Source organism: Talpa europaea (genome assembly GCF_964194135.1).
Source record: "Talpa europaea genome assembly, chromosome: 5".
In the NCBI taxonomy this organism is placed as follows: domain Eukaryota; kingdom Metazoa; phylum Chordata; class Mammalia; order Eulipotyphla; family Talpidae; genus Talpa; species Talpa europaea.
This window is the reverse complement of record NC_140071.1, coordinates 94,770,833-94,794,339: the sequence shown is the minus strand read 5'-3', so window position 1 is coordinate 94,794,339 and position 23,507 is coordinate 94,770,833. Positions and strand designations below refer to the sequence as shown.

General features: G+C 39.4%; 1 protein-coding gene across 1 annotated transcript in view; it reads right to left on the bottom strand.

Moving 5' to 3' along the window:
• Positions 1 to 23,034, bottom strand: part of RASGEF1B (RasGEF domain family member 1B) — a gene marked incomplete at both ends in the record, with an annotated part of 591,784 nt that extends 568,750 nt beyond the window's left edge. Inside the window, one exon of the mRNA XM_084232971.1 lies at positions 22,966 to 23,034. Within this exon, the coding sequence (XP_084089097.1) occupies positions 22,966 to 23,034 (69 nt within the window). The remainder of the gene's footprint in view (positions 1 to 22,965) is intronic.
• Positions 23,035 to 23,507: the final 473 nt, after the last annotated feature.

The following is a 23,507-nucleotide window of genomic DNA, read 5'->3' as shown; positions in this document are numbered from 1 at the left end:
CTGGTTCCTACAAACCAACCAAGAAACAAAAGTTCCTTTCCAGAACAAAGCCCACAGAAGATGAACCCACAGAGGATAAACTGGAGATGCCAACTTGAGGAACAGGAGAGGAATAACAAAAAAGAAAAAGGAATGATCCAGATAAAAGTGTGTATGGGGGAGATTTAGTACAGTAATTCAATCCAGGTCATCTGGTCAATATATGGCCATTAAAATGAGTCCAGTCATCCAAATCTAATGCTTTTTCAATGTATTCAGATGTTTGCTATCATGTGGGTAAAGACTGAGAATTCTGAACAAAATGAATAGAGAAAAATTACACTTTAATGTAGTTATTTCATCATAAAGGTAAATGAGAAAATGTTTATGTCAGAAAGTTGAATACCACAAAGCATGTAACTGCCATTTCACCTTCAACATACACTGGCAACTGAAAAATTTTGAGGGTTCAACCTGTACTACACTGTTCCACCTACCTTATGTGGATGACCTCACTTAATTCTGATAACAAACATTATCCCTATTTTAAAGATGAGGACAGTAAAATTAAGAGAAGTGACTGATCTACGGAACCACAACTAACAAATGACAAATCAAAATTCAAATTCACATCTGTTTGATTCCAAAATCCATTTATTTAATATCTATTATTTTCAATATAAATTTATACAGTTAAAAAAACTTGATGCTGAAAATTAAAAGGTGGTGTTAACAAATGACTGATTCCCAAAGGGCCAAACCTTACCTTTCATTGTTTCTCTTCATAGTTATGATCTAAAAGACATGAATAAGCCCATGGACAACTGATTTTTGACAAAGATTTAAAAAAGGTAACTTGGTTGAGAAAACATCTTTTCAACAAATATAGTGAATTGTATATCCACTTTTTAAAAAAAAAGACCGATTCATACCTCCCACTATATGCAATAATTAATTCAAAATGAATCATTAACCTATATGTAAAACTAGGGAAAATTCTACAAGAAAAAATCTTTTTGACCTTGGATTAAAAAAAAAATATTTCTTATATATGACATTATATGCAAGATCAATAAAAAGAAAGAATGATAAGTTAAACCTCATAAAAATTTAAAACTTCTTGTCAAAAGTCATGGTGAAGAGGATGAAAAGACATGGCACAGACTGGGGAAAAAATACTTGTAAATCGCTTGTTTAATAAAGTACTTGTAGCCAAAATATAAAGAGAATTTTCAAAACTCAATAATCAGGAAAATTTTTAAATGGATGAGTGATTTGGATAAATACTTCACCGCTGAAGACATACAGATGGCAAATAAGTCCATTATAGAATGTTCAAAAGTATTAATCATTATGGAAATACAAAATAAAACCACAATGAGATGCCTCTACACACTGCAGATTCTCTGTTCTTTTGTCTTCCCTTGCACTTTGATAGCTACCTTTTATGTAACGCTTGGATTCCATTATCTTGTTTTTTCAGCTAAGCATTTTTGTTCTCAGGTTACTATAAGGTTTATATATAGAATTCTATATTTATAACCTTACTTATAATCTTAAAAGTAAGTTAATGTTATGTTCATTCCAACAAGTCTAATTGTGCTCTCTTGCCCCACTCCCAAAATGTTTTATGCTTTTGGTGTCTTAATTGCTTCTAAGTGGGATCTTTTTTTTTTTTTTTTCATTTTACAGATGTCCTTTTAGTAGTTCTTGCAAAGCCCACTTAGAGGAGATGAATCCCTTCCACTGTTTTTCATCTGTAAAGCTCTTATCACTCCTTCAACTCTGAATGTTAGCCTAGCTGGATAGAGTCTTGATTGAAGGTCTTTTTCTTTCAGAACACTGAATATTTCAACCATCCCCTTCTGGCCTGTAACGTTTCTGCTGAGAAATCTCCTGATACTATTATGGGGGTTTTCTTGAACGTGAATCTGCTTTTCTCTGACTGTTTTTATGATACTCTAATTTTTACCATTTTGATTATAATGTGTCTTGATGTGTATCTGTTTGGGTTTACTTTGTTTGGAATTCCTTGAACGTCCTGGATCTGAATGTTTATTTCCTTCCCCAGTTTGAGAAAATATGCAGCTATTATTTCTTCAAGTAAAATTTGTCCTTTTCTCTCTTTCTTCTTCTGCATATGATATGTTGTTCCTCTCGATGCTGTCCCATAAGTCTCTTACATTATCATTCATTTTTTAAATTCTTTTTTATTTTTGCTGGGCTTTTTGGATGCTTTCTTCTACCCTACCTTCGAACTCACTAATTCTATCCTCCATCTCACTAGTCTACCATTGAGTTCCTTATTGTATTTGTTTAGCTCTACTATTATATTTCTCAATTCTATGATCTGTGTTTTCAGCTTTGTTATTCTTCTCTGCCCTTGTTGATCTTTTTTTGTTCAACCATCGTTCTCCTAATATCAATGAGCATCATTAAGACTGTTGCTTTGAAGTCTTCTTCTGATAGTTTACTTTGTTCTGTTGCATTAGGATTTTTTTTCCCAGGGTTTTGTCTTGATTCACTGATTGGAGTGAATTCCTCTACTTCCTCATACTTTCTGGTGTTCTGTGTTTATTTCTTTAGATTAGGCCATCCTTTCCAATGCTGTTTTAACAGTCATGTTAGAATTCAAGCTTGTAAGTATTGACTAAGGGTGTTGACATTAGATGTTGTGCTTTCTGTTGCTATATTGGTTGAAACTACACCATCAATCTGGATGACTAGAGCTTAAAAGCCAGCATGGGGTGGTAGCCCAAGAACCAAGCTGATAGATTAGATGCCAGGAAGGCAGGGATGAGGAGTTTGCTGCTGTAGAGTCAGTGGCATAAGCCACCATGTATGTTGCATCTGCTCATGCCAAAGGAGGAATCTACAGAGCCTCCCCTGGTGGCGCAGCGGTTGAGCACTGGCTGCAAAGCTGCCCGCAGCCTCTGCAGCGCTGGTTTGATCCCTGGCCACCGGCAAGGGTCCCACATGGTGCAACAGACCTCTCCTGCCACGCCCGCTGCTCCCCTCAGCAGTGTATTTTGTCAGTCTGCCTGTTCTGTTTCCTGCTCTGGCTCTGGTGAATTCTCTCACCCTCCCGTGCTTCTGACTGTACCCAGTGCTTATATAAATAAATAAATAAATCTTTAAAAAAAAAAAAAAAGGAGGAAGCTACAATATTCATCAGGTCAAGGTAGAAAGTATTGCTTTCCTGGTAGCTCCAGACTGTAACTGACCAATCAGCTGCAGTCTAGTTCTTATCTTTGCAGGTTTCATGGGCAGAGAATTTCCCATGAAGCTCAGATAAGAGTATAATGGCCTGGAAGGGGGCAGAAGCTTTGGGCTCAGATCCCAGAGAGACAACATGGGAGGTTGTAGTATTCTCAGTAGGTAGACTTTCCAGAAGCTTGTTGACTCTAGACAGGCAAGACATGAGTGTTTCTTGGAACTGCCAAAGTTAGACAAATGCAACCCCAGGCACTCTCATGGCCCACTAATATCTGGTCCTGCAGACAGAGTTCTTTCTAGGAGAAGTATACTCCAAATACAGTAGGTCAGTGCACCCCAGGAAGCCAAAGGAGAGTGGGTGTGGGGTGGGGCAGATATTTCTCCCAATGTTTTGACAGCATTGTTGGTGGAACTATGTCTTAGGTTTTCCTACTTTTTCCAATTTCTATTTCTACTCCCTATGAAGATTCCAGTCCTCAAGTCCTTGGTTTGCTTTTAAATAGTTATTTCATTACAGACACAGGTATGCATGTGGGGGGAAAGATGACTCCAGGATCCTACTAGTTTGTTATCTTGACTTAATCTCCTCTGTCCAGTTGAGTCTTCATTTTTAAAGAAAATAAATTACAAAATAAGGAGGATAAGCCAGAAAAATACCATAAATTAATTTTTCCTAGTACATTTATGAGCGTAATACAAAGCCCTTGCATAATACAAAGAACACATAGATTAAATTGAAGGGACAGGAGGTTGCTATTTTCTCCATATAGAAAACAAAATGTCTCAATTCTTATAAAATTTCCCCTATATCCTAAATAAAATTTAAATAATCTTATTTACTTTTCAAAGGAGATAGCAAAATAAATTTCTTTTTTTTTTTCAGATAATCAAACCAAGACAAAAACAATGAAGAAAATAAAATTACCAATCCAAAAGGCAACAACAAACTAAGCAGCATCTCAAACTATTGGGGAGAAAAATAAAACCTTAGCAAATAAAATTATCCTAAGTATAATTTGTAAGGGTTGTTCATACGTTGTCTCAGAATTTTTAACTGGTAGTCTCAAGATTTACTCTTATAAATCTTGCTACCTTTCTGAAATGTTTTATTTAGTCACAAATGGACACTAAATTTAAATAGTTAATCCTAAAATCACGAAGTAGTTATTCACATTCCGAAGTCAGTCAGAATTTTAAAGATTTCAAAAGACTCAAAAGTGAGGAATGAGTCACAATGTTTTTCAAAAATAAATTTTTGAACAGGTTTTATAGCCCTCACCAGGAGAGTTGTTACAAGTTAATGAAATCTGATCAGTCTACCCAAAAAGAAAAAAATCTCTATATAATTTCCTGTGTCCAAAGAGTTCATCAAGGCTCATAATACAGTAACTGCATTTTCAACGGAACCCTAGAGTTTTGTGCATTTAACTCTATCAAGAGTCCTCTAGGTTTGAAGCCAGGTTTGCATGTTGCATGGCAGACAAAGCACATCAACTCTTGTCCTGATCAACCATTATAAGCTGTATCAAATTAGGTGAGTAAATTTAGCTTCCTATGAGCTTTCATTGAAAATGGGGAAGACTAATCTAGAAATTTCTCATGTTGCCACCATTTTATAGCTAAATCTACCAAGACAGCACACTTTCAGCACCAGTGACAGTCACAAGTAAGAAAAGGACACTGAGGTAAGCAGAAAAGCCAAAAATGTTTTTACGGTTGTAGCAAAAGTCCATGAACAGCTTCGTATTTCAAGCTAATGTTATATTTATGAAAAAAGGGAACTTTTTCCATTGTCATTTTTTATAACCACCTCTCAAAATGGTTAACATCTTGAGATACTAACAGAAACAATTTGCCTTGTGAAGAAATCCCTGTATTTATTATCTAAATGTTCCCATTAATAGTGATTGAAAGGCCTCCCTGGTGGCACAGGGGGTTGATACGCAACCTATGAAGCTGTCTGTAGCCACTGCAGCACGAGTTCAATCCCCAGCCAGGGAGATACCCACATGGCACAGCAGACCTCTCCTGACTCGCCTGCTGCTCCCCTCAGCAGTGTATTTTAGTCAGTCTGCCTGTTCTGTTCCCCACTCTGTCTCTGGTGAATCATCTCACCCCCCCACACACACACTTCTGGCCTGTACCCCAGTTCTTGTATGCATATATAAGTCTTTTTAAAAAAATAGTGATTGGGGGCCTCCCCAGTGGCGCAGCGGTTGAGCGCTGGGTTGCGAAGCTGCCCACAGCCTCTGCAGTGCCGGTTCGATCCCTGGCTGCTCCCCGGCTACAGGAGGAGGGTCCCACATGGCGCGCAGACCTCTCCTGCCACCCGCTGCTACCCTCAGCAGTGTCCTTCGGTCCTTCTGCCTGCTCTGCTCCCCGCTCTGGCTCTGGTGAATTCTCTCACCCTCCCGCGCTTCTGACTGTACCCAGTGCTTGTATAAATAAAAAGTAAAAAAAAAGAGTTAAAAAAAAAAAAATAGTGATTGAAGATTTATACTGAAAAGTACCTCATAAGATTAAGCAAAAACACAAAAAATACCCTAAAAGTACATTAAAGTTCATGCTTCTGTGTTCTTTCATTGAATTCTAGTAACTTGACAATAATGAACAGTTTTAACTGGATTAACTAAAATCCAGATATATAGAAATGTTTCAATCAATTTAGATAATGTTAAAGTTGCTATCATAACATCTTATAATTTACTCAATGCCATTCTAAAATGTTTTAGGGTTCTGTGCCTTTCCCAAAGAAGGACAAAAATTGCATTAGGTGATATTAACTAACATCAATTCCTATCAATCCTCAATAACTGGAGTTTATCAAAAAAGTATCTTATATACTTAAGTATGTACACTCATGAGAATGTTTTTCAAGTTTCCTTAGTGATGATGAAAGAGAAAGGTCTGTGGAAAAGTTATGTTGTGGTCTTATGCATTTGTTCATTAGTGTATTAATTATACATGCCTCCTAAACTTTTATATGCTGAAGACAACAGTGAGAAATGAATTGATAGATAGCAAGAATGTTTCCTGGGCCTCTTATAAAAAACAGTCTTCTACTCTTACTATATAGAAGGGAAATGGAGGCAAAGAGAAAGAGTTAGCTATACATTGCACAAATGGGAGTTTTCCCTGGTTTTTACCATTTTAAAAGAAATAAAGGAAAATGAGAGAAACAAATGCACACAGAGACACCACACCTTCACATAAATGGCCCAGTACAAGTCCTGCAACCTGTGAGATTTGTATTCTTCCACCTTGGGATGAAAGGAAGAACAGAACTAATTGGATAAGATCAGTAATAAAGGAGCATCGCATACTCTCACTAGAAGGTAATGGTATAACTTTCTGTTTCATGATGTAACTTTCTATTTCATTTTCCTTTTGGAGGAAATGTCATTATCAAAATATATTTAAATCTTGGTAAGCATGTGGCTGACTATTTTCAACAGATAGGCTTTTGTGAAATCTCTCTCATTCGAAAAATAGTTAAGCCAGTGTTGATATTAAAAAAACAAGAAACCATTTAGGATGCATGAAAGGGAATTGCATATATTTGCATTACACAAAATCAAAATTTATAGTTCAAAATACTACATAATATAGTAATACGTGGCATTATCCAGGAAATGAGAATTTGAGTGAAGACCATCCCAGTGTATTTTTAAAATACAAGGAAAACTACCCAATATGAGTCACAGTTTTTGTGGATCAGTATCAACTGTAAAAGTTGAAGGCAACAGTTTATGTTTATTAGTTTTCAAAGTTCTGTGTATAAGAAATGTGATGATTTCATAGTAAAATTGATTCAGATCACCCTGTCATTGATTTGTTTACCTAGTTTCAGTTTTAATTTATTAAAAAATAATATTGAATTGACTATCCAATTTTAATATATGCAAACCAAAGCAGAAAAAAATTGACATCAATCCCACACACAATATATTGCAAAGTAATAGTCCTAACACATAAACCAGCTAGCCTAGCAACTATAAACTAGATAAAACAACAGAATAGATGGAACTCCCTTTCTTATTCTTGAAACTATTAAATGAAATATTTTGTTATTTCATCTATTTATTTGTCAAAAATTTACTAAATAATTAACATTTTTCCTGATCACCATAAAGGGGGAGAGGAGACTGTGAAAGAAATGTGAGTTATCACCCTTGACTCTGGGAAATTACACTTTAACTGGAGGTGTTATCTTGTAGATCCTCCTAACAGTTGACTTCAGCAGAAAGATTTATTGTTTATTTTCAAAATTGGAAATAATCTCTATCCCATATTCCTTGTGTTAGGTTGTTATTATTCTAAGGGCAAAAACACTGGCACCTTTGATGTAACAACTGGTTCAATTCTCAGGGTGCACACAGCAGAAACACAATAAAAAATCAAATATTTTTCAGATAAGAGACAATGAGGAGAGAATGATTCTCCTAAAACTTTTAAAAATGAAAAATATTCATGGGTTTTCTGAGCATTTTTGTAGCTCACCACTGAGCACAAATATAAATCACATGTCTAAAACTAAAGGTACTATACAGAAAAAAAAAACTGCCCTTCATGAATAAATAAACAAGTTGTAAAACAGCATTACTTTCTTCACAACACTGTTCTTTTTGGCTTCACTGATGTGACAGGTAACTTCTCGTAAACTGAAATTCGCCATTTACACTTAATTTTTTGCTTAAAAACAAATCAAAACTGGGCCTCTCCTGGTAGCACAGTGGTTGAGCGCTGGGCTGCGAAGCTGCCCGCAGCCTCTGCAGTGCCGGTTCGATCCCCGCCCACCAGCCAGGGTCCCACAAAAAAATAAATAAATAAATAAATAATCAAAATTCAGAACACCTCACTCAAGCACATTTCTAGTCAGCTGCAAGTTAAGAAATTAATGTCAAATCCATGTATTTTGTTTAATGAAGGATAAATTTAACCATTTTCCCAATTTTGCAGCACTAAAACCACCACTAGCCTTAGAGTCACAAAATGTGGCTGAATAATATTTTTGCCACATACAAATCCTTTGAGCAATTCATGTTACTTTTTTGGTGTTTCCAATTCCTCACCTACAAGTTAAGAAGTTGACATGCATACATTCAGTATTCTGTTCCACCCCTAAAAACTATACTTGTTTAAGACAATAATATTTACCGAAAGGCTAATAATAACCTCATTTGACCCAAATGACATGCCATTTAGCCTCAAACCACACCAATATGTATTATTCTTGTGAATTTGTTACCTTTTACCTGTGTTCATAAGGCACACAGCATTTTTATGAGTTGACAGAATTTTTTACAAACCAGTAATTCAGATGGTCACTTTGTTCTTTCAAGAGAAGTTGCAGTTACCCCTCTATCACTCAGGGCTCCAGTCAGTAGCCAATAAACAGTAACATCTTCAAATTGAGTAATTTAAGGACAGTTAAGTAAAAATTTTAAGCATTTACAAAAATGCTAGGAGATCAAGAAAAACCACAAGACACAGTAAAATAGACCTTGGGGATTATAACAAGCCCCAAAGTAGCAAGGAAGGAAGAGTCACAGGGAGCTGGAAACAAACAAGCTACGTAGAGAGGACCCTTACAGGAGCTGTGATCTTAGGCAGAGGGACATAGCCAGCACAAGGTGACCTAAAAATAGGGATTTAGGGTAATAAATGTTGTGCCCTCACAAGCTCTATTCTCTCTTGCTTATAACTAATGTTCCTCATTGGTTGAACCCACTTAGAAGCTGAGGCCAAGAGAACCTTGTGGCTGTACTATATGCAGGCTGGCTTCCTAGAACACAGAGAGGAGAAAGGGGAAGAACTGGAGGTACAAAGTGAAATATCTAACATAATCCTCTTCCCTCTAAGTAGAGCAGATCCTCAAAGAGTTAGAATAGTCCCCCTTGGCCAAGGCGTCTTTAATGGTGTCAAGTGTGCAAATTGCTTATCTAATGAATGCATGTAATATGCTGGATCCCATCCAAATTCTCACTAAGTATTTAATGTACAAATAATCTTTATTCTGACAACAAGGACCTATTAGAACCCGCTAATGTAGTCATCTAGTATAATTTCAGATCTCAACAGGTGTCACAAAGAATATAAGCACAGCAATTGCTTAAATTGGAAGAAATGTCAATGTTAGTAAAGATTGATTTTCTATACTGGCTCTCTCTAATTAGTTGCTTTGGACATCAAGGAGTTGCACAAAAAGAGTCACAACGATTTCTCAGATTAAATAGCTCCAGCAATCCAAAAGGCTGGAGCACAGCATTATTATTAACTCTTTGATGGGTTATGCATGTAAAACCATGCTGAGTTGTAGACAATATTGAAATGCTCCAGGGGATAGGAGAATAAGAGTGAATAACAAGAGAAAGGACTTCAAAAGGAAGACTTAATTTAAATCTCTAATATAAAAAGACAAGGAGCACTTCCATCAATGTACAAAGAAAAATATTGCTAATTGGCTACTTGCTACCATATGTGAGCACTATGCTAAATACTTTCACATGATCTCGCTGCAAAACAGCCCAGTGAGATCTCTTTATTTAGAGAATTTTACACATAAGGAAAGCAACTCACCTCAGGCACTACAAAACAAAATCTCTAAAAATTCAACAGATGATGTTGGTGGACTATTTTGGCATTGGGTGTGGTAAAGTAACAACACCTGAAGGGGGAGACCCTATACTTTCCAAACACAAATGACACTGTAAACCAATGTTATCTCAATAAAAAAAATATTAAATAAAAAGAAATAATATCCAATAAAAATTTTACATTTGGTGGGACAGCAAACATAAGCCTAATCCCATTTTATAATTTTAAATTATTGCTTATATCTTAGAAAGTGGTCAGATACAAATGATAACTTCTCTATTTACATCATCAAACTGGGAAAGCAATCTCAAATCAACACCTTTTGGAAAATATTTTAAGTGGTTGTCACAGCACTTGGAAGCATGCTAGCAAAAAAACCTTAAACTCTTTCCTAGAATAGGCTTAAGTTTCTACCACACCTCACTTCAGAATAGTTCTCTGCTTTTATACTTAGAAATCAAGCCTCCTCAAGTAAATTTGGGGTGGAGACAATTTCTTGTTCTTTTTGTCATCCTTATGGCACCAAGTACACAGATGGGATGCATAATTGGGTTAAACACATGTTCAATGAGCAATCAACACAGAACAGTATATGATGGACGAGAGAGTTCAGAAAGGAAAGCAAACATGGATTCATTTACCCAGGAAAAAAATAATCAAACCAATCTTTTATCACCAATAGTGCTATGGCTTCTAATTAGGTTTTCATGTGGACCAGGGACAAAGCACAAAACTTCTCTTCAACCTCCCCCACTCTCAGCACATGTCCACTCAATAACTACCACACCCCACAAAACTTAACATAGGAGGAACCAGCCTGAAATGTAAATCATCCCAGCAATGAAGTGGGAAACAAGAAAAATAACAGGAAATATAACATTTAATTTAATTGTGTGCTAGGAATAGTACTTACCACTTTAAATACATCTCCTCATTTAATCCTTATGATAACCACCCACTTCATTTCATAGATGTAGACACTGAAGTTTAGAGAAGTTAAGTAACTTGCCCATGGTCACAAACAATAGATGAGTACAAGAGTAGAGATTTAGCTTGAACTCTAAATGATCATCATTAAAGGGCAGCCTGCAGTATCACTAAAAACACAAAGTGGGAAGTGCCACGTCTTCGCCATGGTGACAATGGAGTCATAATAGAGATGACTGATATGTACAGTTGCTTCTATACTTGTCAGCATCACAGTTAACCCCTAGGTTGCCAAAAAAAGAGTGGAGGAACTTGGGAACAAAAAGCATAGAGCCCAAGTCCTACCTCCTTCACTCCCTGGCTATAGTTATCTTGAGATACTCACTTTACTTCTCTGAACATCAGCTCCTAAATCTGTCAAAAGGTGTTGGTGGGCCTCCCAGGTCGCGCAGTAGGTTGAGCGCAGCACTGTGAAGCTGTCCGCAGCCTCTGCAGTGCAAGTTCGATTACTGACCGGCCAGGGAGTTACCCACGTGGCGCAGCAGACTGCTCCTGTCTCACCTGCTGCTCCTGTCAGCAGTGTTTTTGGTCATCTGCCTGTTATGCTCCCCACTCTGTCTCTGGTGAATCCTCTCCATCCTCCCACGTCTCTGGCCTGTACCCCAGCTCTTTTATAAATAAATAAATCTTTTTTTTAAAAAAGGTGATGGTAAAGCTTCAAAGAACATTAAGAAGGTTCAGTCAAAGTGTTTCAAAATTATAAAGCATGGTGCCTCAAAAATGTATTGATTTTTCTTTTGCAATGATCATAGTCTCAGTCACCCTTAGGGCAGGAAATTTCATAATACAAAATCCCAACAATAACCCAGCATGCAAAACCTTAGGACTGGCTTATCAGAAAGGAAAGTGGATTTGTTTTCTACAGGTCACAGATTGGGTATTCTTCATCCAGTGAGATAAGAAGAAATGGGTTAGACAGAAATGGCAGTTAGGACTTATGCTAACTTTGTAGGACAAAGGACTTCGAAATGGTTTTGAAAAGATCATCAAAGCTCCTCCCACTTGTAATCAAGTTCATCTGCAGGATGGAAAATGGGAAGGACCTTTATTAATGATAAAACTTTTCATTTAAATAATAATAATAATAATAATAATAACAATTTATGGTTTTTAGGTGTACCCTGTGCTATTCCAAACTGTATTTAAAACAAGATGCCTTATGTCTTTATACCACTTCATGATTTTCAAAGAATTTCATATTAATGCTTTCAGTTGGTAGTGTTTTTATAGATCTTCTTAATTTTATTGAGGAAGACATGTATAAAAAAATGAAAATTTATTTTTATTATCTCCAAGGTTTGTTGGACAATTTTAGACCCAAACTATTTTCCAATAGCTAGTATTTCTTAATTCCCTGTTTCTAGTTATTCCACCTGTAAATAAAGTAAAAACAATGCCCTATTGTTTCCCCACTTCTAATAAAATTATGTATAAAAGATGTTTTGGTAAATTCTAAAGAACTATTATTAATGTCTAATATCCACCAACTCTGCTAAGTAAGGTCACATTTCTTAGATACTCTAACCCTCAGCAATTCCAAATCAAAGATCCAATCCAAGGAAAGCCTGAAGAAACTGCTCTGTTTATTCAGGGAATATTTGCACATACGGGAAGTCCACACAACCTGCAGAGAAAGGGAGCTACATTAACGAGGAACCCAGAGGGTCTGCCCAGCTGCTTGGACGTCCAAACCTGGCACTGAGCAAATGGACTTCTACAAATCACAGTAGGCACCAGGGTACTCACCCAGCTATGACTCACTGACAGCATCTGGGCAAGAGAAAATGTTATTTCCCAAATCCCTCTTCTCTGCCCCCATATTACCCAGCCACACATACAAACAATCTGGACAGTCCATAAGGTAGAGGATAATTTTAGGGGTTCCCCAGGGCCTAACTGGATGCTTTCCAATATTTCTTTCTAGCCTGTGAAATCAGATGCACTATTTCTTTATACGTGAGAAAAAATGAAATCAGTTTCTATTTGTAGTGTGAGATGGAAAAAAATGAAAACTTTACACAGCTATGTGACAGATTCTTAAAAGGATCTCCCTATGCTAGAGGAGAAGAGGGAGGCAAAAAGAGAAACTCAAAAGGAAAGGACATTCAATACATTAACCTCTAAGAAGTCTGTCATGTGGCTTGGTTTCAAATATACAGGCACATTTAAAGTTTTAGAGTAAAGCTGATTAAAAAAAAAAAAAAACCTGAGATTTCTGGGCTCATTTTAACCACTGATCATAATGTGGTCAAATCATGGCCATTCCAGAAGCAAATCACTTTGTGTCCATCTGTTGGGATATCTTCTTGTTTGTGTCTGTATACGTCTCTGACCTTCCCACACACCCCCCCACTTTCTCTGAATAGACATACAACAGATTTTAACACATATGAAATTTGGTGAAAATGAACAAGAATAAGCTTGTTGGGACAAAAAGGAAAAAAATGACATGCAGGGTAAAAATGGCTAGGGGTACCGACACTGATTCAAGAATGAAACAGAAAAGAAAGAAACATGATTATTCAGATCAATTTTATGTACCCAATGTGGTTACAAAAGCATCAGATTCCCATCTAAGGATCCCTTCTTCCTTTGGTATTAGTAGAAGTTCCTCTGGGGGACATTTGTCATGTGAGCTTTGGAACCTGTCTTAGCAGCCACTAGGCCATGTAGACTCCAAGATACCCATGTACCTGCCCCAATCCTGAAGCACACTACCCACTACGGCTCTGCCTAGGCATAACCCTCCCTCCTCTGAGTTCTGTTCTCTGAAATGGCCCCATGGAGTGTTGCTTGGCTCATTATAGATCAAGCTCTTTCTTCTGGCACAGGGGAGCTAGACTCAACGGACAGGGAAAGAGAAGGGAGTTCAAACTGCCACTATATGTTTCTGCAATTTACAATCCTACACTCCCAGACCCTATTTCTTGGTCTCACCCAGCAGTCCCTCCTTCCGATTTGCCTTCAATCACCGATATCTGCATGCCCTTCCCAAGCCCCATTTGATAGAATTTGATTCATAAACCTAGTTCACGTTTAGTCCTCAGAAAGTGCTTTATTTCCTAAGTAAATCTTCAGGTACAAATAGATTCCAGGGGTTATTGCACAGGGGTTAAAGCCCTAGTTGTAAATTATGATTGCTTCACATTTCCTTTGCTACCTCTTAAATAGGAACATTTCTATTCTTTACCATTCACACCAATTCTAACAGTCCATTCACCAGCAGGTTCTTACATGTTCAGGATGCCAGCTATGCATCTTATGTTTCTGTCTCTTCATTATAGAATCAGTAATGGCAATTCACATTTGTATGATGCTTGACATTTTATAAAAGCCTTTCACATTTATTACCACACTAGAGTCTCACATCATTTCTGTGAGTAAAGCAAATTGAATATTGATACCTTCATTTTAGAGCTATGAAAATTGACACTCAGAGAGGTAAAGAGATTTCTCCCAGCAGCATTTAGTCTATGGAGAGATAAGCCAGGTTCAGAATCCAGATCTTAAGACCTCTGGTGCAGGTTCTCTGCAGTTCAAAAGCTGGGGCTCTTTAGCGTTTAGCCCCACATGTCTCTTTCTGGGCACCCTCACTGACTTGCAGCCAAATACAAATAATCTCCATGAAAGTAAATTCTCGTGCTTTTGGGCCACCCAACAGAGTTTCCAGGGAAGTGGAGCATCGTTACTCCTTTCCCACTAGAGCTATGATAAGGAAGCCCACTGGGTAAGTCTTCTTTGGAGTAAATTAATTTTCACAATGTTCTGACTTCTAGCCAAAATATTCCACCAACAGCATGAAACATGAAAGTCTGATGAATAAAATCTGGACAAATGACATAAATTTGCCTCAACTGGCTTATTTTGATGATATGTTTACAGATATATTGGAAAATTTTTAATACTCTAATGATATTTCAATGTATGGCTGAATTTTCTTTAAATGGCATTTATAGTTGGTATGGTTTTTCAAGCAGTACTTCTGCCACAGTCATAGGCAGAAGTACAGTATCATCATTTGTACAACTAGAGCCTAAGTTAGCATCAATACACATCCCACAGGTCAGGGAGCAAGCCACTAAAGGACAGTGGCTGATGTATTCCATGAAATACAATTAAATATGTCCAGAAATAAACTGGCTCCAAGATTTTCCCAAAATAGCATGTGGCATGTTTTCAAAATATTAAGCATTGATTGAACACTTATGCTGTGCTCGACGCTGTGGAGATTTCAGAGAAGTATAAGCTATGTTCTGAGACAGTCAACGGAAAGAAATACCTTGGGGTAGTGGGATCAGAGGAAAAGTATATCATAATGATTGTTATTGCTATTTTATTTGTCAATGACAATATGCCAGCATTTTGTACTATTATAAGTACTGTGCTAAGTATTTTATTAGAATTATCTTATTTAATCTTCATATAGCTCAAAGAAATAGTTACTATTATTATTCCAACTTTAGAGAAATAAAAGTGATACACAAAGTCAGTAAGTTCCCTTCAGTAAGTTCACATAGCAAGAAGTAGGGGAGAAGTGAATCCCAAGTATAAGATTCTCTAAACCTCTTTGCTATTTGGGGAAGGTCTCATGGAGGGCTGAGTCTTTATTGTGGCCCTGAAAGGTAGGTAACAACTTAGTTAGGAAGAATGGAAAGAATGGAGATAGGTAGTCATATTACAGGATAGACAAGAAGTATAAACAAAGATCTGGGGGCAAGAATTTGAATTTGGCATGTGAAAATTCCTGAAGAAAATCAATGGCAGGAAGTAAAGTGCAATAGGCAGGGTAAGAACACTTAATAGACTCCATTAAAAACAACCTACACAGAATTTAGAGGCTTGGGCCTTTGGAGATAGAAAGTCATGCAGACTCTTATGCGGGAAAGCGATGAAGAGGCACTATGGTGGCATATTCAGGAAAAGCTAAGGGGCGAGAGACTTCCGGTAAACAAACCAATTAGTGGCTTAGTATGAAATTCCCTATAGACCCTACTGGTCCATGAAGAATTAATAAATTGGGTGCTACTTACTCAAAAGATGTTTGTCAGCTCAGTGGGTGAAGATTAGTGGGGGGGGAGGCAGGGTGGAGAGAAAAGTATAAATCCGAGAAAGAATCTGCAGGAGTCACGGCCAGATTGCTCATGAAGGAAAAAGAAAGAAAGAAAAGATGACACCAAAGTACTGTTCTGGGTAAAAAGAAGATGTGATACTTTTGGCTGCTGATAGAGTTGGAAAGAAAGGGATTTCAGGTGGGAGGATATGAATCCTCCATTTGGGTTTGAAATAATGAGGTTTGGAAGAGACCAAAATTCTGTCAACATATTTATATAGGTATTTGGAGAAGCAAACTAGATTACATGTAAGAGTCTCCAAAGTGAAAAGCAGTCACTACTCATCACAAAATTAATTTTACTTATGAGCCTTTTCAATAAGTACTCTAAGTACACAGAATTTCCCTGTTACAAATATTGCTATGGACCTACTACATTTTATCAAGCTTTTGAAAAATAAAGAAACTTATAATATACAAGAACATCAATACAAATTAAAAAGAACTAAGAAAAGGAAATAAATCAAAGAGTTAAGTTCTTATCCCTGCTCCCTATGGCAGCAGTCAACACTAGCCATTTGACAGATAGGAAACACCAGACTTTCCTTATCAAAGTACAAAAAGGAAAAAAATCATGTAAGGGTTTCTCAGCAAGAAGCCACTAGACAGATGTAATCATAATGGGACCAAATATTACTATAAATGAAATGCATGCATTTAGGACCACATGTGGAGTTTAAAAGCAGCTAACACAAAAGGTAAGTAGAGTTGCCTGTGTGTATACAATGGCTCAGATATGGTGGAGCAATTCAATTGGCCCGCAAACAAACTGAATTGCGAATTTACAAGACAAGCTCAGTGTCCATTAGCTTAAAATTCAAATGACCTTCATAGAAAGCCCAGCTGTAGCAACAGGAGCTATTATTCTCAAAGTAAACTTCTGCCTTATGATCATCCACCAACATTCAATCACTGAAGCTATAGCCATACTGGTCCCAGTTATTTGCTTTCAAATCAGCCTGAACACATGGTTCATTCTTTAGATGCTTGAAGCCGATCAGAATGACCAGGCAGATAAGTTTTTAAGATTCATTTTAAAAATGAGGCTCATTTTCATGGGCAAACTCAAGATCTTTAACAAGCAACTTTGAGGGAAAAAAAACTGCTTGAAGGTATAACTTCCTAAATGCAGAAAAGATGGGGTCAGCTAAAATATGAAACTAAGGAAATAAATAAAATACAGTGTGGAGTGTAAAATGTAGTGTTAACCAACTCATGGAGCACAATAGTTGCTAGTGGATGCAGAGAAAAGTAAATTTGGGTATAGTATTCAAAATAAAAAACCATGTCATAGAATAAATTCAGGTTACATGCTTAATTAACATTTTAGCCAATTTAGAGGCAGGAGATTTATCAAAAGTGGTTTGGTAAGTTAGTTGTTTGAAACCCTGAAAATGTTTTCTCCCATAAAATAACATTATACATGGTGACTGACTTCCCAAGATAAAACACAAGAATCTCCTAATGTGTAGTGTAATAATATGCAAGTATAGTACTGGAATAATGAGGTAATACAAATTGTTCTATAAAAATAGAATCTTCCCATTCTATATAGCAATACGTTTAAAATTGTGGGTAACAGCTCATGAAATCAATTTATTGTGTCTCTCCAAGTTAATTTTTAATTGAATGAAAGAAAAGAATTGAAAAGATCAGAGTACATCCCGTCATAGGAAAAGTATTATGCTTGCAATTTAATTTCAATATTATAGGTGTAATTAGCTATGTGCATTCAAGAACGCAAAATGTAAAATATTTTTCTTACTGTGGGTCACAGTCAAAACAATTTGAATATCTCTTAGCAAGCCTTCTATGGGGGGTCCTAACACAAAGCTGGCATTTCATAATGTGTGCTAATGAATGGCTGAATGAGCTAGTAAACACATGAAGACTAACAAAAAGGATGCTAGTAATACACATCTCTCAGTCATGCCCCCAACACTTGAATTGGAAAGGTTATGACTACAGCATTTCATTCTAGTGAAGCAATGGGGACAGAAAATGAGCGGGATGCAGTTTCCTACAGGAGTTCCCCTTGGTCTAGGATAGGCCTGAGAGAAGAGGGTCTATAGAGAGAGGAGAATGGGGCCTCCCTGGTGGTGCAAGGAGTTAAGCACAGCACTATAAAGCTATCAGCAGCCTCTGCACCATGAGTTCGATCCCCGGCCGGCCAGGGAGCATCCCACGTGGCATAGCAGACCTCTCCTGTCTCGCCCGCTGCTCCCCTCAGCAGTGTATTTCAGGCAGTCTGCCTTTTCTGCTCCCCACTCTGTCTCTGGTGAATCCTCTCACCCCCCTGCACCTCTGGCCTGTACCCCAGTTCTTCTATGCATAAATAAATAAATCTTTTTTTTTTTAAAGATTTATTTTTATTTATTTATACTAGCACTGGGTGTAGTCAGAAGCACGGGAGGGTGAGAGAATTCACCAGAGCCAGAGCGGGGAGCAGAGCAGGCAGAAGGACGAAGTACACTGCTGAGGGGAGCAGCGGGCGGCAGGAGAGGTCTGCACGCCATGTGGGACCCTCCTCCGGTGGCCCGGGAGCAGCCGGGGATCGAACCGGCGCTGCAGAGGCTGCGGGCAGCTTCGCAACCCAGTGCTCAACCGCTGCGCCACCGGGGAGGCCCAAATAAATAAATCTTTAAGAGAGAGAGAGAGAGAGGAGAATGGACACAGGATTCCATAGCTGCTTGGGATTGGATCATAGGAGATGATTCAGAGGGGAGAAGGGGATAGGTAAGATAGGGTTGCCAGATTAACCAAACGAAAATACACGGTGCCCAGTTAAATCTGAATTTCAAATAAACAACAAAAAATTTAAAGGCAAAGAAAGTCATGAACGTTTAGGGATGGAAGATTGAGTCGATCCATCAGACATTTATTTGACATAAAATTAAGTACAAAATACTCCAGGTGGTGTGGAAGGGAAAAATACTTAGTTCTTGATGCTAAGGCGGTCAGACACAGAAAAGGATCTCAGTGATGACCGTGTACTGAGTACTTCATGATATTTCTAAGTATTTCACAGGCATTAATCCATTTAACCCTCACCTATGGTAGAGGGCTGGAAGTTGTCCAAGGAGAAGATCTGGAGGTGAAATTTGAGTTGAACTTTAGAGAGGAAAGATATCAATAGTTGAATGTTAGGGAAAGCATATTCCAGGCAGAGGGACAGCATGGAGGTAAGAAAACATAATGAAGAAATGCCAGTAGACCATCATTGCTGGAATACTAGGAATATAATAAAAGGCAGGGAAGGCCAAGCAAGAAAATTAAGTAGTGAACACACTGTTGAGGGAATCTGCATACTCTGCTGAATCTTCATGAAATGGTGAACCATTGCAGGTGAGTAAATGGGCACTGTGTTGAGTTGGACTATTAAGGAAGATGATTTCGGCAATAGTATGAATGATAGAATAAATAAGGCAGAATCAGAGTAAAAGGTCACCTAAGTAAAGGATGCTGGCTAGAAAAGCACTGAGAAATCAGATTCAGACCCTTAGGATGTGGGGGGATATTGGCAATTCATGTAATGACTCTGATGCTTGGCTTCTTCACTTCTAAAATGATGACAACACATCTTACCTCACAATGTTATTGAGTAATAAAACAGGACAATACATAGGAACTGCTACAAATGGAAGCTATCTAATGGGTTATGGCGAATTAATTTTAATCTCTCCCTTAATAATTTCTCTAAATTCAATCAGCCTTTGATTGAAATTCCCAGAAGTATTCATGTCATCTCAATGGTAACATTGGGGGGTAAAAGAATGAAAGAAAGTAAAGTTTACCTTTCCTTCTTCGTATTATCTAGGAATGAAGCTACGGTAGAAAACTGAAAACTAAATAGCCAGTTACCATAGTCAAAGGAGATAGATGAACTTTGAGATCCTCACTCTAACACACATTACCAGCGTGACCTTATGCAAACTAGTTCAACTCTCTCAACCTTCCTTTTCTCATCTGTGAAAGATGGTTATTAACACCTATATCATGAGGCTATTAGAAGAATATATGATACCATGTATATTATGCCCTTAGAACAATATCTGGCCCAAAGTAGGCAATAAATGAAAGTTATTATGTATTTTGCATAAGTTATAGTTGCAATTAGGCAATAACACTGGTGGAGACAGAAAAACAGAATGTGGAAACAGTAGAATATACAGAGGCTTGGTAACTCTAGACACTATATCCATGAGTAGTGACATGGAAGTAAACAGATGTATTCTTCCCAGTGGATGTGGCTCCTGCGAGGTGCCACGCCAGGTCAGATGAGGAAGAATGGCAGGATCCAAAGTGTATGTTTGTGGACAGGGGCGGGGGGGGAGGGGGGGATGGAAGGAATAAAGCAATCCCTCTGACTCTATAATTCTTCTGCCATTTCTTGGCCTGCAAATCCATCACTGACTATCACCAAAACTCCATAATACAAAACAACACTACAGCTGGAGGAGGTGGGCAGGCTCAAAACATGTCAGAGCTTAAAGGGGAGGAATGGACAGCAAGGATACTTACATCGGCCAGCCAAGCATACAAACCACATTTAAATAGGACTTGCTAGATCTGAAACTACTACCTGTGTATGTACAATGTCTGCCTACCTTTCTAGGCTCAGAAGACACAGCAAGCCCACGTTCTCTTTGGGAGCTCTGCCTTGGTATGACACAAAGATTATTGCAAAAATCTAGCTCCGTACCAGAGGACTGCCATGGCCTTGAAGTAAACTTATTATCCTTGTGCTTTTTTCTTGAAATATTAAAATTGTTGACTTGGTTTGTAAACCTAAGTACTTTCCTAGAGAAGAAGTAAAGGAAAAGTTAACAAAATGATCACGAATACTCTATTCCAAATGCACACCATCCTTAACTTCTGAAGATGACACAGCAGGCTAGGCCCTGGAGTGGTTTTTTTGACCAACGTGACTTTCTGCCTGTTTCTCCATAACCTGTCACCCATTATCCCTTGCCAGACAACTGTAAACACACAGGCGGTCCCATCATACTCAGAACTCCTTTCCTCTCTGCAAACCTAATTGGATTTTGTAGGAAGAAACTACATTCTTGGCCACATCCTAACCAAAATGAAATGAAAGGCCATTTGTTATGAAAACATCTATCTCTTCTCTTGATCTCTCTGAGACCAAAGGTAATCTCCGAAATTACAATTAGAGCATTTGGTGGATGAAAAGCTGTACAAATTTTCTAAGTGTCCAGAAAATGAATATTTAGAAAAGTCTAAGAATATCTTTCTTACACATCTCTCCCTCCCATATACAGAGAGTTCAACAACTGCCTGTTCACGTATGCATAACGTGTGTTAAAGGGGTTTTTGCCTGAGAAGAAAGCATCCTCCAAACACACTCCTTTCTATTGCTCATCTCTTTGGACAGTGATTTTCCCCATAGGTAAGAAAGGAATAATCACTTAACTCCTCCCATCAACACTGATTAAAAGTGATATCTGGGTGGAGTGTTTTAGGTTGATTCAGTCAACAACAAATCAATCACTTGTAGAAAGGTGAGAACTGATACTATGCTCCTGCCTCTAGGTGGGTAAAAAATACCACAGCAAGATAGAAGGAGTGACCAAGGACAGAGGGAATTCCCTTCCTCCAAGGCTCTTCAAAGACAAAACAGTCATTCATTTTCTTAAGTCTCTGACTATGAGCCCACCTTCTCCTGGGAACCATTCATTCTTAGAAATCAAAGTGTAGCATTATTGGCTAGAGGATAAAATAGGCAGAAATATACAACCAAAAGGCAGTATCTACAACCAAAATCATTTGGCATCAGTACTGGTGACTTAAATACCAAAATTCAAATGAAAGGAAAGAGAAAGCCCATTTTAAAGGATATCTAAGTCTCCCAGTCTGCTTGTGTTTCCCCAGTTCCTCTTCATCACCCATTATTGGGACGTCCCTGCTTCAAGCCATTTTGTCAGACAGTGGAGTTATGGGTTTGCAACCTGAGCTCCAAAAATCAAAACACTGTGACTATGGAACCTAAGAAGCTAAAACCACCTACAATTGCTAAAGTGAGAAAAGACCCACCAGCAGCCAAGGAAGAGACAAGATTTTGAATCCTAAAGCACCGGTGAGAGAAGAGACCAAGTTCTCTCCTACCAATCAGGAAACTGCAGATAGAGCTAAGGCAGCTCCTGGAGTAGCACTGACACTGGCAAGGAAAGGTGTCAGGCCCTAGAACTGAGTAAGGAGTGCTGTGCAGGCACATACTGCAGCACTGATGAACTTGGCCACGATCAAGGTCCTGCGAGTCCAGGCCTAGCTGTCACGCAGTCTGCTGGGAAAGAGTAGATGGAGACAAAAGACACTCTGTTCCCACTACAGAGTTGGGGTGAGTGGGGCTGCACAGTGTGAAACTGTCCCACTGAATAGCCAATATAGGTTTCCTATAAAACAGTTAATGCCCCCTGAGCTCCCCAGGAGAACAAGCAAGCCAGGCTTCTCAAAAAGAGCTCCTCGTAGATATGCTTACAGCAGCATCATGGCCACGTCAGGCAGGTGTGAGCAATTAAGGGTACCTGCCTTCAGAATTGCCATTTGTTCACCTGACTTGGCAAATTCTGTTGTAACCCTTTTCATCCCCAATGTATCTCCCTCACAGAAGAAATGGGTTAACTTCCATGGAGTTTGAGGGGTACTGGAGGCCAAAAGAGGGGCGTGGGCAAGAAGGCAGAAACCTTCTGACCTGAAGATTTTACTGCTAATTATTTTCAGATTAAAAGAAAGAAGGGAGGCACAAAGTAGGCAGCGAAGAGAGACCGGTGGACACAGCTCCTTTGCCGTCATCCCTGGCATTTTAGGTTGAGAGCAACTGGCAAACTCGTTTGGATTGACAGAAAACGCGTTCCCCCTGTCAACTAGGGGAGGAAAAAAGATGCACTGAGGTGCAAGGCGGCAAGAACCCGGGCTCCCCGGCTTCCAGTCGCCCCCTCTCCAGCCTCTCCCTGCCCCACCCTCGGCGTCCAGGTGGAAACCAAGCCAGGGAGACCGCCCACTTGTCAACTCCTGGGGACCCCGGCCGTGGCTGCAGGGACACACCCTCCACCTACCTCAAACATGGGAGAGGCGCCCTTGCTCGGCAACGTGCAGCCCAGGAGCTCGGCGAGAAACTTTGCCATATACGAGCAGTGAGGCAGGTCGCCCGCGGCGCGGATCCGTCCCCGCCCTGCGCTGGAGCGGTCGCGGCGAGGTCCTGCCCCCGGTGCGGACCGAGGCTGGGGGCGGGGCCCGCGGCGGCGGGGGGCCCGGGGCGGCGGGGCGAGCGCGCTACTGGCCGGCGGGCAGCCGGGGGTGGGACGAGCGCGCAGCCCAGTCCGCCCACCGAGCCCCCCGCACCGCGGGAGCCGTGGCGCCGCCGCGCGCGCTAGCCTTTCCCGCTGAATGTCACTATTACCATAGTAAAGGGAAGGGCCCCGCCGAGGGGGTGGCGGGAGGGCCAACGGCGCCGCAGGACGGGCAGAGGCCCGCAGCGCCGGCACCCGCCCCGCCCGGCCCCGGGCACAGCCCCCCCGCGCCCCCGCCCGCCGGAGCCGAGGCCTCACGCTCCGGGGGAGCCCGGGCTGAAGGCCAGGAAGGGTCCGCTAACGGGCCC